Source organism: Malus sylvestris, chromosome 17, assembly GCF_916048215.2.
Source record: "Malus sylvestris chromosome 17, drMalSylv7.2, whole genome shotgun sequence".
Taxonomy (NCBI): domain Eukaryota; kingdom Viridiplantae; phylum Streptophyta; class Magnoliopsida; order Rosales; family Rosaceae; genus Malus; species Malus sylvestris.
In genome coordinates this window covers 15963983-15976732 of record NC_062276.1, presented here as the reverse complement: position 1 = coordinate 15976732, position 12750 = coordinate 15963983, and the positions used below count along the sequence as shown (strand labels likewise).

The window sequence follows — 12750 nt, the reverse complement described above, 5'->3', positions numbered from 1 at the left end:
ATACAGGCAGTGGAATCGTTATCCTCACTCTTCGCCGCTGCATGCACCTCCGAATTTGGATCGGACTTGGGCACGAAAGGCTGTCTTGGAATAAAACCAGGTATAAGGGGCACAATAGAACTTTTTCGCTTCGCAATCCTGTCAGTAACTATTCTAGTAACCCTCGGAGTAGCAGGCTTAGATCCAGCAGCCTCCCAGTAGTGAACACACCCTCACGAGCAGCAAATGAAGTCTTCGGTTTTTTCTCCACCAATGGCTCTCGAGCATGTGACAAATATCTCTTTCTCTCGCCTCCATTAACAACAAGCTCCACGGTAACAATTGGACGAGCGAACGCCTCATCCTTGATCCTTATAATCTCCTCATGCGGGGGCAACCTACCTTTCTCCCTACGAAGAGGACTGAGCAACATTCAGCAGGGATCCTCAAAGCGATGTGCACCTTCTTCATGTCTGGAAAAGTCTTAGGAGTTGAACCAAATTCTGAATCTACATAAACATATGAGGAAAAATCAAAAGGCAGCTCAGCAAAAGTATAAAGCAGCTTAGAGACTAAGTAGCTTACATACCATTGATGAAAGTAGTCGAAACGCGCAGCCCAGACGAGAGTCGGATTCCCACTCGCTGTTGATCTCTAGGGTCTCTCTAGCCCAGCCATGGTCCCATTTGCTCGAGTGATCGAAGAACCTATGACGGGTCCTCAGCTGTTTAACACCATCGATGTGACCTATATCAACGAAGTACCAAAACTCGTTGGTAGTTAGGTCTAAGTAAAAAAACCTACTTAAGTTGTGAAACCCCACCATCGCACAGACTGCATTCAGATAACACTGAGCAGGAGCACACTTCATGGAGCCGATCACCTTTTAGAAGAATCGAGGCATAGGAAAGGTGAATCCCAACACGAAGTAGTAAAGGTGAAACTTGATAGCTTTCTTAGACCCAAACGGTTCACTGCTGCTACCATTCTTGAGGAAGTCTTTGAATTGCTCATTGGAACCTACCTTGATGTAAGCAGCCCTGAAGTAGCCTAACTTACTTACAGATTTGCCCTGGTGATACAACGGTAGAATAAATTCATAATTCTTATGGCTCGAGGAAGTTATGTTCGAAAACATCCTACAACGGCGCAAGGAAAATTGTTAAAAGACTGCTCAAAGAAGGAAAAAAAATTGCATAAAGCAGTGCGTCAGGCTGTAGCCCAGCTGGCTGCCCCACAGACCCAGCACATCAAACCCAAGATGTGGGCCCAACACCCCAAGCCTTCTTCTTAGCCCAATCTGACGCCAAGCTCCATTCTAGCAGGCCTCACAGCCCAATTCAAATGGAGGGGGGTTGGCACCTCACACCTCATTCTCTCATTTACCATCTTTATCGCTGCACGGGCCTGAGCCTAACAGCAAGCTCATGGAAGGCCTAGCCCGAGCTAGCCTTCCCCCGCAGTGCCCTAGAGCTCCCTCAGCCCAAGCCAAGCCGACACCTGGCATCAGCCAGCCAAGCTACCCGGCAGCAGTAGCATAGCAACCTACGGCTGCATAATTTCCTAAGTCTTCAACCCCCGTCGAGCTAAAATTCAAGCCCTGAGGCTCCGAAAAATCAAGAAGAAAGAGAAAATTAATGTTTTCTTACCTTGGAGAAGAATAAAAGCAGCGTAACACAATTCTTTGCATGGGTAAGCAACGAAGATTGCTAGAGGAGGGGAACAGATATCCTCTGGCTTTTCTCTCTTTCTTGCGGGGTTTTTAGTTGCACTCCAAATTTATTTAATCCATGCGTGACATAGCCTTAAATAGGTTTTGGTGGCAATTACATTCCCTTTCTTAGAAGAATTTAAATTGCAAGTCAAAAAGGGAATCTACATCAAATTAGGACACAAACTTCATTGCAGCTTTGGATTCCTACATCTCCTGCCCTTTCCTGCAAGCAGCCCAGCAGGTGTGAGGGCATTTATGGAGCAAAAAATAATCCCAAAAATCATGGAGCTGACATGTGGATTATTTCCCAAGAAAGACAAGAATGCATCTATTAAATGAGCAAGGAGCAACCTCATTCACCACACCCAGCTGATGTAGAGCAGGAAGAGATCAACGACTACTTAAGGCACCCATGCCTGTAGGAAAAGTCAAAGGTATTTATGATAGAATAATCTCTTATTCTTATCATAAATACATTCCTAATAAGAGAATATCTCTTTCAAGTAAGTTATCCTAATTCCATTTATTTAAGATATTTACCTAATTACTCCAAGATATTTGTTTACACAGATATTTTGGAATATTCCCACCAAACATTCCACATAGGGTTGGCCACCCCTAAACCCTAGATGGCCGGCCCACTTCCTCATTCTCTCATATAAATACACCCTTTATCTCTAAAATTCAAAAAGTTTTTTGCTACCCAAAAACACTCAAACACATTCTTTCTAGAATTCTAACCTTGGCATCAGAGATTCTTCAGCCAAAGCCCCCTCCCAAAATTTATTGTGGGCGCGTGAGGCTTTTGACCTTAATCTTAGGTGTTATTATTTTACAGGTGCATTTTCGTCAAAGGAAGAGACGACGGAAATTTGCACCCACAAATGCATTTCTTTTAACTAATATTAAGCTAATATTTTTTTTAAAAAAAAATTGTGTTTGAATTTGAATTTTTTTGGTTAAAATGTTTACAAAAATATTATATGACAATGTAATGTTAAATTAATTCAAAACAGTTTACATAAACAAAAATGTGCGCCTATTCAAACAATCACATAAAATCGTAACAACTCAAATTTAGGAATTCTACTATAAGTGCTTTTCCATTGGAGGCAATATTCCTTTAGGGACACAAAGATTCCCTTACAGCAGTACTCAAAGGTGGTGGTGGGAGTCCCTAAATAGAGACTCCCTGGGCATCTCGAGTGCTAGTCCTCAAAGCTGTCCTTACCATCGCATAGACCTTATAAATGAGGAATAAAGCTCTTCAATGCACCAAAAGTATAGGACTCACTGGATAGATGAGGCAAGTCCTCACATATAGGGACAATATAGGGATCAAAGTGGTGGAGCCCAGTGAAAATTTTGAGTGAAAGACTTGGCCCACCCATGTGCAGATTTCTTGCTGCTGTGCAACTCCATGCATGGGTCCCAATGAACTTTTTTCTTTTGTTTATTGAAGGGAAATCAACCGTCTTAATAACTTTTTGAATTTTTATTTTTATTTTTACTATTCAGATCAATGGTTGAGAAAGTAACAATAAATTTAAAATCTTTTAGTCCTTAAATTTAAGGACTATACTATAAGGACACTCCTATGAAATTAATATTCTTTTAAGAACAAGTATATTCCTGTTAAGTCCCTAAATAGTGGTGGTGAGAGTATCTAAATAGGGACTCCGATTAGAAATGCTATCACTTACGAACTTAAAGGGAACTTTTGTGTTCTTGAAAGAATATTGTTTCTAATGAAAGTCCTTATAGTAGAATCCCTAAATTTATGTTTTTTTACGAGTTTATGTTATAATTTGATTGGGTGTATTTTTTTTTTGTTACTTCTTTAAAACTAATTTAACATTCTGTAGCCACATAGTACAATGATCTAGTGATATTTCTCTTCATTGTAAGTGAGAGGTCATGAGTTCGATTCTCGTTAAAGACGAATTTAAAATACTTTATTGCTAATCTTTTGTGAGGCTTACCTCACTCTTCCTTCATCTTAATGTAAATAATATCGTTTGTCAAAAACTAAAATTTAATATTTTTGTGAATATTTCGACTAAAAATTTGAATGCTGAGACGAAATTTTATCGAGAGAAACGTAAATCTTGAGGTCGGGTTTGCTCATTAGTTTGCCCATGCTGTACTGTTTGGTACGTGGGACGAGACGGAACGGAACTGAACGAGCCGTTCTGTCCCACGTTTGGTGCGCCTAAAAACTGTGGAACGGGTTGTCCCATGGGACAAAATTTGGTTGATTTTTCGTTCCACCTCTTCCCCCTGGAACGATCCGTTCCACATCCGTGGAACACAAATTTATAACATTTTATGACAAAATTTCTCCTTATCTTTTTCAATATTTACATCATCCGTTTCGTCCTGTTCCGTCTCATCCCGTTCTGTTCCGTCCCGTCTACTTACCAAACGGTACCTAAAGCTTGGCGATTCCGTGGGCCCACCGTTTGTAATCTATTCCGTGTTAAAGAACCAGAGTCCGCTAAACTCATTTTAAATTCAGAAAAACCAAACTCAGATCAGATGGACTAAGGCTACATTGTAAGTGGGCCCGCACCCCACCAATAGGGGTATAATAGGAAAATCCAATATTAAAACGACACCATGTTGCTAGTCTTCACCTCTCCGACTCCGAGAGTCTGTCAATCAACCATACAAAGAAACTGAGCTCGGTCTACACTCTCAGAAATCAGAGAGAAGAAAAATGGGGGAGACAAAGACCGTACATTCCCCATTGGTGACGTACGCTTCCATGCTATCGCTGCTTTCTCTCTGCCCTCCCTTTGTAATTCTACTGTAAGCTCTGTAAATCTTTCTTTTTGCTGTTTTGCTTTATTTATTTTTTTCGGGTTTTACTTGTTTTGTATGAAAAACGAAATGAGTTTTGCGTTTGATTGTTTTCGGATTGAGTATTTTCGAGGATGGTGGTATGGGGAGTAATGGGTTTTCGTTATTCTTTGGTTTTGTGGGGAAAATAGGATGATTGAATCCGAATCTCGTATTGGTTTTTCGTTTTCTTGTTTGTTTCCATGGAAAATTTTAATTTTCTGGGAGAATATGATGTCTTGAACTCGAATTATGTTTATTTCTCTTCGTTTATTCCCTAAGCTTTTGAAGCATTTGTCCTCTATATTAAAAGTTTGAGGATTTGTAGTGTTGATGTTGAAAGAAAGAGATGCTGTAGTTTCAGATATTAAATTTTAATTTTATAAGAACTGTGAGATTATGAAATTTTGAATTATACAAAGTCATTTAAAGTTTTTATCTCGTGTAGATGCATTGATAGTGTGATTTATTAGTATTACTCTTTTTCTATAATCCCTGTTTTGATAATGAGAAGACGCAGACAAAGAATCTGAATTTGAAACTTTTAAAGTTTTAGATTTTGGTTAGTTGGGACGCTGTAAATTACTTAGCGGAAGTAGAGCTAAACCAATAAATAAACTGTTGAAATTAAACAAAACAAAGTATATATGAGTAAAAAGGTTTCAGAATTTGGAGCACCTTATCAATTTATCAATCTACATGCCATTTACTGCTACATGATATCAATGTAATTATTATGATGGTTATGAATGGTTGAACTCAGAATCTGATACTTAATGCAGATGGTATACAATGGTACATGCTGATGGCTCCATTTTGCAAACTTGGGATTACTTGAGGCAGCATGGACTGCAGGGGTTTATCAAAATATGGCCAATACCTACTGCCACTGCATGGAAGATTATTGCCTGTTACGGTGCTTTTGAGGCTGCACTTCAGCTTCTTTTACCTGGAAAAAGGGTTGAGGGGCCAATATCTCCAGCTGGGAATCGACCTGTCTACAAGGTGCTGGATACTCAATTTCTATGTGTCAAAATTGCTTTGCCAAAGTGATCATAAAAATATGATTTCCAACTCCTATGCCAATCTCAAGTTATATATATATATATTGAATGTTCTGAATCCTTTGGCCTTGTAAAAATCACTAGATATAAAAATTGTATAAGTTAAAGCATTTTTTTGTCATTTTTTCTGCACCCGGACTTGCAGAAATGTAAAAGTATTAAATTGATTACTGTTCGCAGTTATGGAAACGTCTACTACTTGTTCTGGATAGTTCTATATGCAAATTCTTTCCCTTTTCTAATGTAGCTTGTGCATTTTGCAGGCAAATGGTATGGCGGCCTATTTTGTAACGTTGACTACCTACCTTGGCCTTTGGTGGTACATATTTTCTCTGTCAATTCATTGTTTCCTATTATGAATGCCGCACATTCTTGAGTTCACTTTCCTAGAAATTCTATCATTTTCGGAATTATTGAGTTATTGATGCAGTGGCCTTGTAGCACCAAAATGTTTGCTAGTGCATTTGATGTTTTTCTATGTTAAATTTCAGGTTCGGGATATTCAACCCTACAGTTGTTTATGATCATCTGGGAGAAATATTTTCTACCCTCATTTTTGGAAGTTTCATCTTTTGTATTTTCCTGTACATAAAAGTGAGGGTTTATAAGTACTCCAAAATATAAGTTTATCTGCATCTTACAATCATTTTTTTTTACACAAACACGTTATGTTTGCAAGGGCCATGTGGCACCATCTTCCACTGATTCTGGATCTTCTGGGAATGCAATAATTGACTTCTATTGGGTAAGTTTCATTTTTCCTGTTTTCCATCTATTATGTTCCCTGCCACTCAAAAATAAGCATGGATAGACCTTTTAGTTTAACTGAATATATACCCTGTTTTAACTGAATATATACCCTTAGAACGTTCACATTCGGTTGTGATGCTAAGTTGGACAGTGTGACTATGCCTTGTTACTTATTTTTTTTCAAGATATCTGTTATCCATTGACTCGTACTAAATAGCCCATGTAAAAAGTGATTCTTTCAATAAGCCAAATAGTTGTGCTATCTGTGATCTATCTGAGCAAACGAGAGCAGTTCAAAATGCACTCATAGCTGTAATTGTGGTTTCAATCAGATTCTTGATGTACTTTATCAGAATGAATAAGTCTGTCCCAAGAGAATTTGTGCTAGTATCACGGTCTTGCTTTATTCGGCCCTTGTGCTGCAACACTCTAACTTAAACTCGTGAACCTGAAGATTACTTTTTGATAATACTGATTTACTGGATTACATTGGTATCTCTTTTAATACAAGTCATTCTGATTAGATGGGATTTTTGTGTTGTATACTATTTTTTTCTTAAGAGGTCGCACTTGGTGCGATGGCAAGTGCCTTCGCCCATGAGCGGTAGGTCTCGGGTTCGAGACTTGGGAGCAGCCTCTCCATAAATGGGGGTAAGGCTAGCCGACATTCACCTCTCCCAGACCCTGCGTAAAGCGGGAGCCTTGTGCACTGGGTACGACCTTTTATACTATTTTTTTCTTACTCTCTGGTAGTTGATTAGTTGGATTGACTTCTTCTCCAGATTTTGTTGTACTCCCTCTGTTTGTTTTGTAAAATACCCTTTTCCATATAAAAAGAAAACTAATTACTTCGACTACTTCAATAGATTGTACAGCATATCTTCTTCCATTTAGAATTATTGTTGTGTGACTGAGCTTTTAATAAGAAAAAAAAATTCTGTTTTTTATTGGATATGACCTGATGTATAAAAAGTATTATTCACTCTTCGTTTTTCGTAGGGCTTGGAGCTGTATCCACGAATTGGTAAATACTTCGATATCAAAGTTTTCACAAACTGCAGATTTGGGATGATGTCCTGGGCAGTTCTTGCTGTGACCTATTGCATAAAGCAGGTAATTCGTCTGAGATTTTTTTTTTTCTGTCCTTACCGTTTAGGTCCAACATTTTCATTTTAGTTGATATATTTCTAATTTCAATAAATTACCAGCTACCATTGTAGTTTGTTAATGTTAACATTGTTGTCCACATTTACCTTTCTGACACAGAAAATCTGTGTGCCGAAAGGGCCATGATCAAGAGTGTACTTGTTCACCTCTATTTAAATTATGTCATCCATATTTTATCTGATATCAGATTTTCGTTTCTTGTTTTACCAGTATGAAGTTAATGGGAAAGTAGCTGACTCAATGCTTGTGAATACTATATTGATGCTGGTGTATGTCACAAAGTTTTTCTGGTGGGAGGCTGGATACTGGAATACAATGGATATTGCACATGATCGAGGTTCACATATGCTCTACCTTTTACTTTTTCTCCCACTGTTTAGATGTTGGCATGCCCAAGACTAACCATCAGATGTGATAATATTAACCTTAACGTTTGAAGGTTAATATTTCACCTTACTGAAATGGTGGTCTTTTCGGGGGCTGATTGTCTTGATATTTGATTACCAGTAGCCTGGTATTTACCATGTTTTTATGGTGAACTACGGGCTACTATTAACCGCATCTCTTTGCAAGTCCAAGGTTTTCATGCTGACTATCATCATATTTGTTCTTATCCCTGTAGATTGACCCATAGTAATGTAACTTTCTCAATCATGGTTTCCTCATCCTTCACTTGGTTCAGTTCATGCTTCATCTCACTATGGTTCATTGTACTTTTGTCTCTGGCAGCGGGATTTTATATTTGCTGGGGTTGCTTGGTCTGGGTTCCATCTATTTATACATCTCCTGGCATGTACCTGGTCAACCATCCTATAAATCTTGGAACTCAGGTATAATCCTGATATGTGGTTTGCCCAATTTTTTGAAGTTATGAGTCACATTAGTAATTTAGTAGTAAACGTATTTGGTTATGAAGGTGTTTTCTAAGTTAGTTAACTCGTGATTTCCTTATTTTAAAAGGCTGGCTTTTACTTTATGTTTTAGCCTTTTAGGTCACATTTTCTTTTTATGTAGGGGTCGTAACGAATGGTGGATAGTTATTAACTTATTATGTACACACCTGGTTCTAAAAGTTCAATGAGCATGGAAAGCGAAGGATTAACCTTTAGACTTCGGCCATTGACCAAAAAAATTAACCATTGGAGTTTGGTTACTGGTTAGGTTGTTTGTATGAATATGATGAAATTTTCTTAATGTCAAAGAATTTATATGCCTTGCTTTTGGTTTCATTGCATTGTGCACGAAATTGTGATAAGGTCTTGTCATTATGCGAGTCAAGGTATTTTCAGAATTTGAGAGGACCATGCTGAAAACGTGAAATCCAGTGGACCTCCAATGAATAAAAAAGACAAATGGGAAAAAACAATTCCGGTGCAAGAAAGAGAAGAATGGATAAATAAAAACTTTAGATAGTAAAAAATCTGGCTGCAATTCTGGCAAATATGAATCAACTGATTTTTACGATGTGTGAAACTTCTCAGCTGAGTCATTTGTCTTCTTTTCTTCCTATCATTATTTGTCACGTTTCTGACAATCTCCAACCTCCTGTTCCAGCTAGCACTTTTTATTCTGGTGGCCGGGATCCTTTGCATATACATCAACTATGATTGTGACAGGCAAAGGCAAGAATTTCGGAGAACAAATGGCAAATGCTTGGTTTGGGGGAGAGCTCCATCAAAGGTGTTTTTTCTCATGAAGTTTATCATGTGACTCATTCATTATATGCACAGGTTGAGATTATTTTGGCTGACATAAAAGAGATTTGCCCATGTCAGATAGTTGCTTCATACACTACCACATCCGGGGAAACAAAGACAAGCCTTCTTCTAACCTCAGGATGGTGAGAATTTCGACTCTCTTTTAAGTACACAACACCTCTGTGCACACGCATATAACTGAGTATTTCTGTAACTTCTTTTTGTCGCACAATGGGAGTGAGTTGAGCCATGCTTTTGTTGGTATGCTTCTCGTGTTTGCACATTGCCTATCCTAATTCATGCATGTGCTAGATTTAAAAAGATAACGGTTTTGAAATCATTGCTGAGTGTATTGCTCTACTGCAGGTGGGGTTTATCACGTCATTTCCACTACGTGCCAGAAATATCAGCTGCCTTCTTCTGGACTGTTCCAGCTCTTTTCAATCATGTAACCATTTTTGCTTAGTGTTTTATTGTTGATTTTCTGGACTGTTCAGAAATCTACAGAATCTAGCGTGCTTCAGTTTCTGCCGTTTAGCTGAACTTTTTCCTTGTTTTCCTGCAGTTTCTACCATACTTCTATGTGGTTTTCCTGACAATCCTTCTGCTTGACCGAGCCAAGAGGGATGATGACCGATGTCGCTCCAAGTAAGCAGATACAGATTCCTGTTGTTACATAGTATGCATTCTTGGGGAATCCGCAAAAACTGAAATGACCTCTAGTGGTTGCAAAATGAAGTAACCAAGTTGTAAAAGCCATAAAAAATGAAACGGTTCCAAGCATTTCATGTAATTTCGACTGAGATTCTGACGAGGAGCGTTTGCATTGCAGGTATGGCAAATACTGGAAGTTATATTGTCAGAAGGTTTCCGACAGGGTCATCCCCGGAATCTATTGAAGAGTCGGAATCCTGTACGCATCGACGAGGGCGCGAGGTTGAATTCGCTTTTTCTGCTCGAAGCTCATTTGGTGATTTGAGAATGCTGTGTACGATTGCTTTGGGGACTGCCCAAGGAAGCATTAGTTTTGTATTTGCTTATGAATATTTCATGTACAAGTTCAGGCTTTTTGGTTTTCATTAATTGCCATTAATAATAAATTACCACTATACCTGGAGTTGGGTATACAAGGAAGGGGTTTGCTATCCACACCCTATTTTACTTCTCACACACCCCTCGTTAATTTCTATCTTTTGATTTTCTTCAATTTATCCGATCCGATGATCAAAAATTAAAAGAGTGTGAAAAGTAAAAAGAGATGTGGATATCACACCTCTGCAAGGAAATGAAAATAGAGATACGCTGGCAGGACTTGCCTCCTCTCCAACTATTTCTCCATTCGGTTGGGTTTTTTGGCCCAAGCACTTATTCGGTGAAAAGAAACTAATCCAATTTAAAGTTGATGTTTATACGGATTGATCTTTTTCAAATACACCGGGAGAAGGGTTAAGACTTAAGACAGCAAGCTCCTCCCTAGCCGGATAGCCTCCAGGACAAGGGGGTGGCGACCTGCCATACACTCTCGAGTCCCTTTACTTTCTTTCACCTATTATTTGGCAATATAATACACTGCAATTTGGGCCCACTTCGAAACAATGGAGAAAACCAATTTTTACGCCAGATTCCGTGCATTAATGACATCAAAAGAGAACCCAAGAGCTGCACACTTCCGGTCAACAATCTGGAAACCAATCCGCCGCAGAATTGAGAGGCTGAGGGTGTTCTCTCTCATCCATTTAAAAATCTTAATGTTTTATGGAACAATGCTTGATTACTCAAAGATGAGTAGGAACTCTTACTTAAAATTCTTTGTATTCGAATCACAAAACTTTGTAATTATGATCAGAACCGTTCATATTATGAATCACACTGTAAATATCATTTTCTGTAAAAAAATGAATTAAAACTAAGGTCGTTTAATTAATCTATTTTAGCAAATACATAGATGATTCATAATGATTTTACTAATTTCGTTCATTTGTTTTTATACAGTTTGACGATCAAATCACCTTAGTTTTTATTGATTTTTGGCATAAGAGATCTTTATAGAATGATTTATAATATGAATGATTCTAATTATAAAAATTGAGTTCTATAAATCAACGACGATTTATTTTGAGTATGAACTACTACTTATTCTTTAAGTAGTCAAGTATTGTTCTTTTTTATGTCGCATTTCTAATTAAATTGAATGAAATAAACATGTCAAAGAATAAATCAAGGGTGTTGCTATACACACACCATTTTTTACCTTTCATACATGTATTTCAATTTTCGAGTGCCGTATCAAATGAATTAAAGTAATTCAGAGGATAAAAATCAATGTATGAAGTAAAAATAAGATATGTGGAGCACCACTCTAAATCAAAGGTCCGATGAACATAATTTCATGGAAAACTACTACCATGGTCCATGGATCTCCAAGACCAAGAGGCAACACATCCTAAAGAGTTCCCATGCTTCAATACAGCCATAAATCATAGGGAAGTTCAACCTACTCCGCTTTGATGGATAAGCAACTCTTCACCATGACTCTCTGTACACAAATCTTATTAAATTTTTGGGTGGTGATTTTTATAGTCTCGTTATTTTTTTTCACGGCACCTTTTATTTTGTTTTTGTTTTCCTTCCGTTACAAGAAAAAGAATACACTTTGAAGGGGGAATTGACCAAAAGATCAAACTTTGAGGGGCATTATTGTCATTTTCAGACGGTACCATTTCGAAATAAAGCTAACACGAAAGGGAGAGGTATTAACTTGGCTCATTCATTGTTGAGAAGGCTCATCTATTCACTTCATAGCCGATTCATAGAATTTCGACCTTATGATCGGAGTCATTAACATTATAAATCACTTTATTAATATCATTTTTGCAAAAAATTGATAAAATATGAGATAATTTATTCATCAAATTATACAAAAACAGATGGACGAGGTTCTAATCTTATTATCAGAGCTATTTATATTATAAACCACTTTGTAAATATCAAAACTTTGTTCATTTGTTTTTGTGTAGTTTGATGACTAAATGTTCTCAGATTTTATTAATTTTTTGCAAAAATTATTTTTGTAGAGTGATTTATAACATTAACGATCTGATCAAAAGTTTGAAGTTTTATGAATTGACCACGAAGTCAATTGAGGAGCTTCCTCAACCATTGAGAAGGTGGTTGGGTATGTATAGAAAAAAAAATTGGGTATTTTTTTGGTTTTATTTTTATTTTTTTCCTTAGAATAATTCTGGTTGTTGACTTTCAAGATTTTTTATGTTGGATACCCCAGATTGCACCACATGGCAGTTGCAGAAAAAATTACAAATTTGTTTTATTGTTGGAAATCTAACAACTCGACTTGATGGAAAAATGAGCCAGTTGGCTCTGGCTGTGCACATGCGGGGCCCCAATCAGTCCATTTCTGTAGGGTGCAAGCCCATACACAAGTTGCAAGGGCAGCTGAAAGGACCAAGCCCTTGGCCCAATTGCTCTCCATTTTTGCACTTGTAGACCACTTTTTTTTTTTTTTTTTGGAACCACTTTT

At 37.7% G+C, this 12750-nt stretch overlaps 1 protein-coding gene across 1 annotated transcript; it reads left to right on the top strand.

The window, feature by feature from the left end:
* The first annotated feature begins 4332 nt into the window (after window positions 1-4332).
* LOC126612363 (7-dehydrocholesterol reductase) lies at window positions 4333-10342 on the top strand. Its single transcript, XM_050280761.1, has 13 exons — window positions 4333-4504; window positions 5317-5539; window positions 5862-5917; window positions 6090-6192; window positions 6278-6343; window positions 7348-7461; window positions 7726-7852; window positions 8245-8345; window positions 9070-9195; window positions 9291-9355; window positions 9579-9660; window positions 9778-9860; window positions 10045-10342. The coding sequence occupies exons 1-13, from the start codon at window positions 4413-4415 to the stop codon at window positions 10109-10111; spliced, it is 1305 nt and encodes a 434-aa protein (XP_050136718.1). The 5' UTR covers window positions 4333-4412; the 3' UTR covers window positions 10112-10342.
* Window positions 10343-12750: the final 2408 nt, after the last annotated feature.

Excerpts from the sequence above, each read along its gene's own strand:
- LOC126612363 (XM_050280761.1), top strand. The coding sequence starts at position 4,413 with ATGGGGGAGACAAAGACCGTACATTCCCCATTGGTGACGTACGCTTCC. Across the intron at positions 4,505-5,316 it reads CCTCCCTTTGTAATTCTACT|ATGGTATACAATGGTACATG; the intron begins GTAAGCTCTGTA and ends TACTTAATGCAG. Across the intron at positions 5,540-5,861 it reads GGAATCGACCTGTCTACAAG|GCAAATGGTATGGCGGCCTA; the intron begins GTGCTGGATACT and ends TGCATTTTGCAG.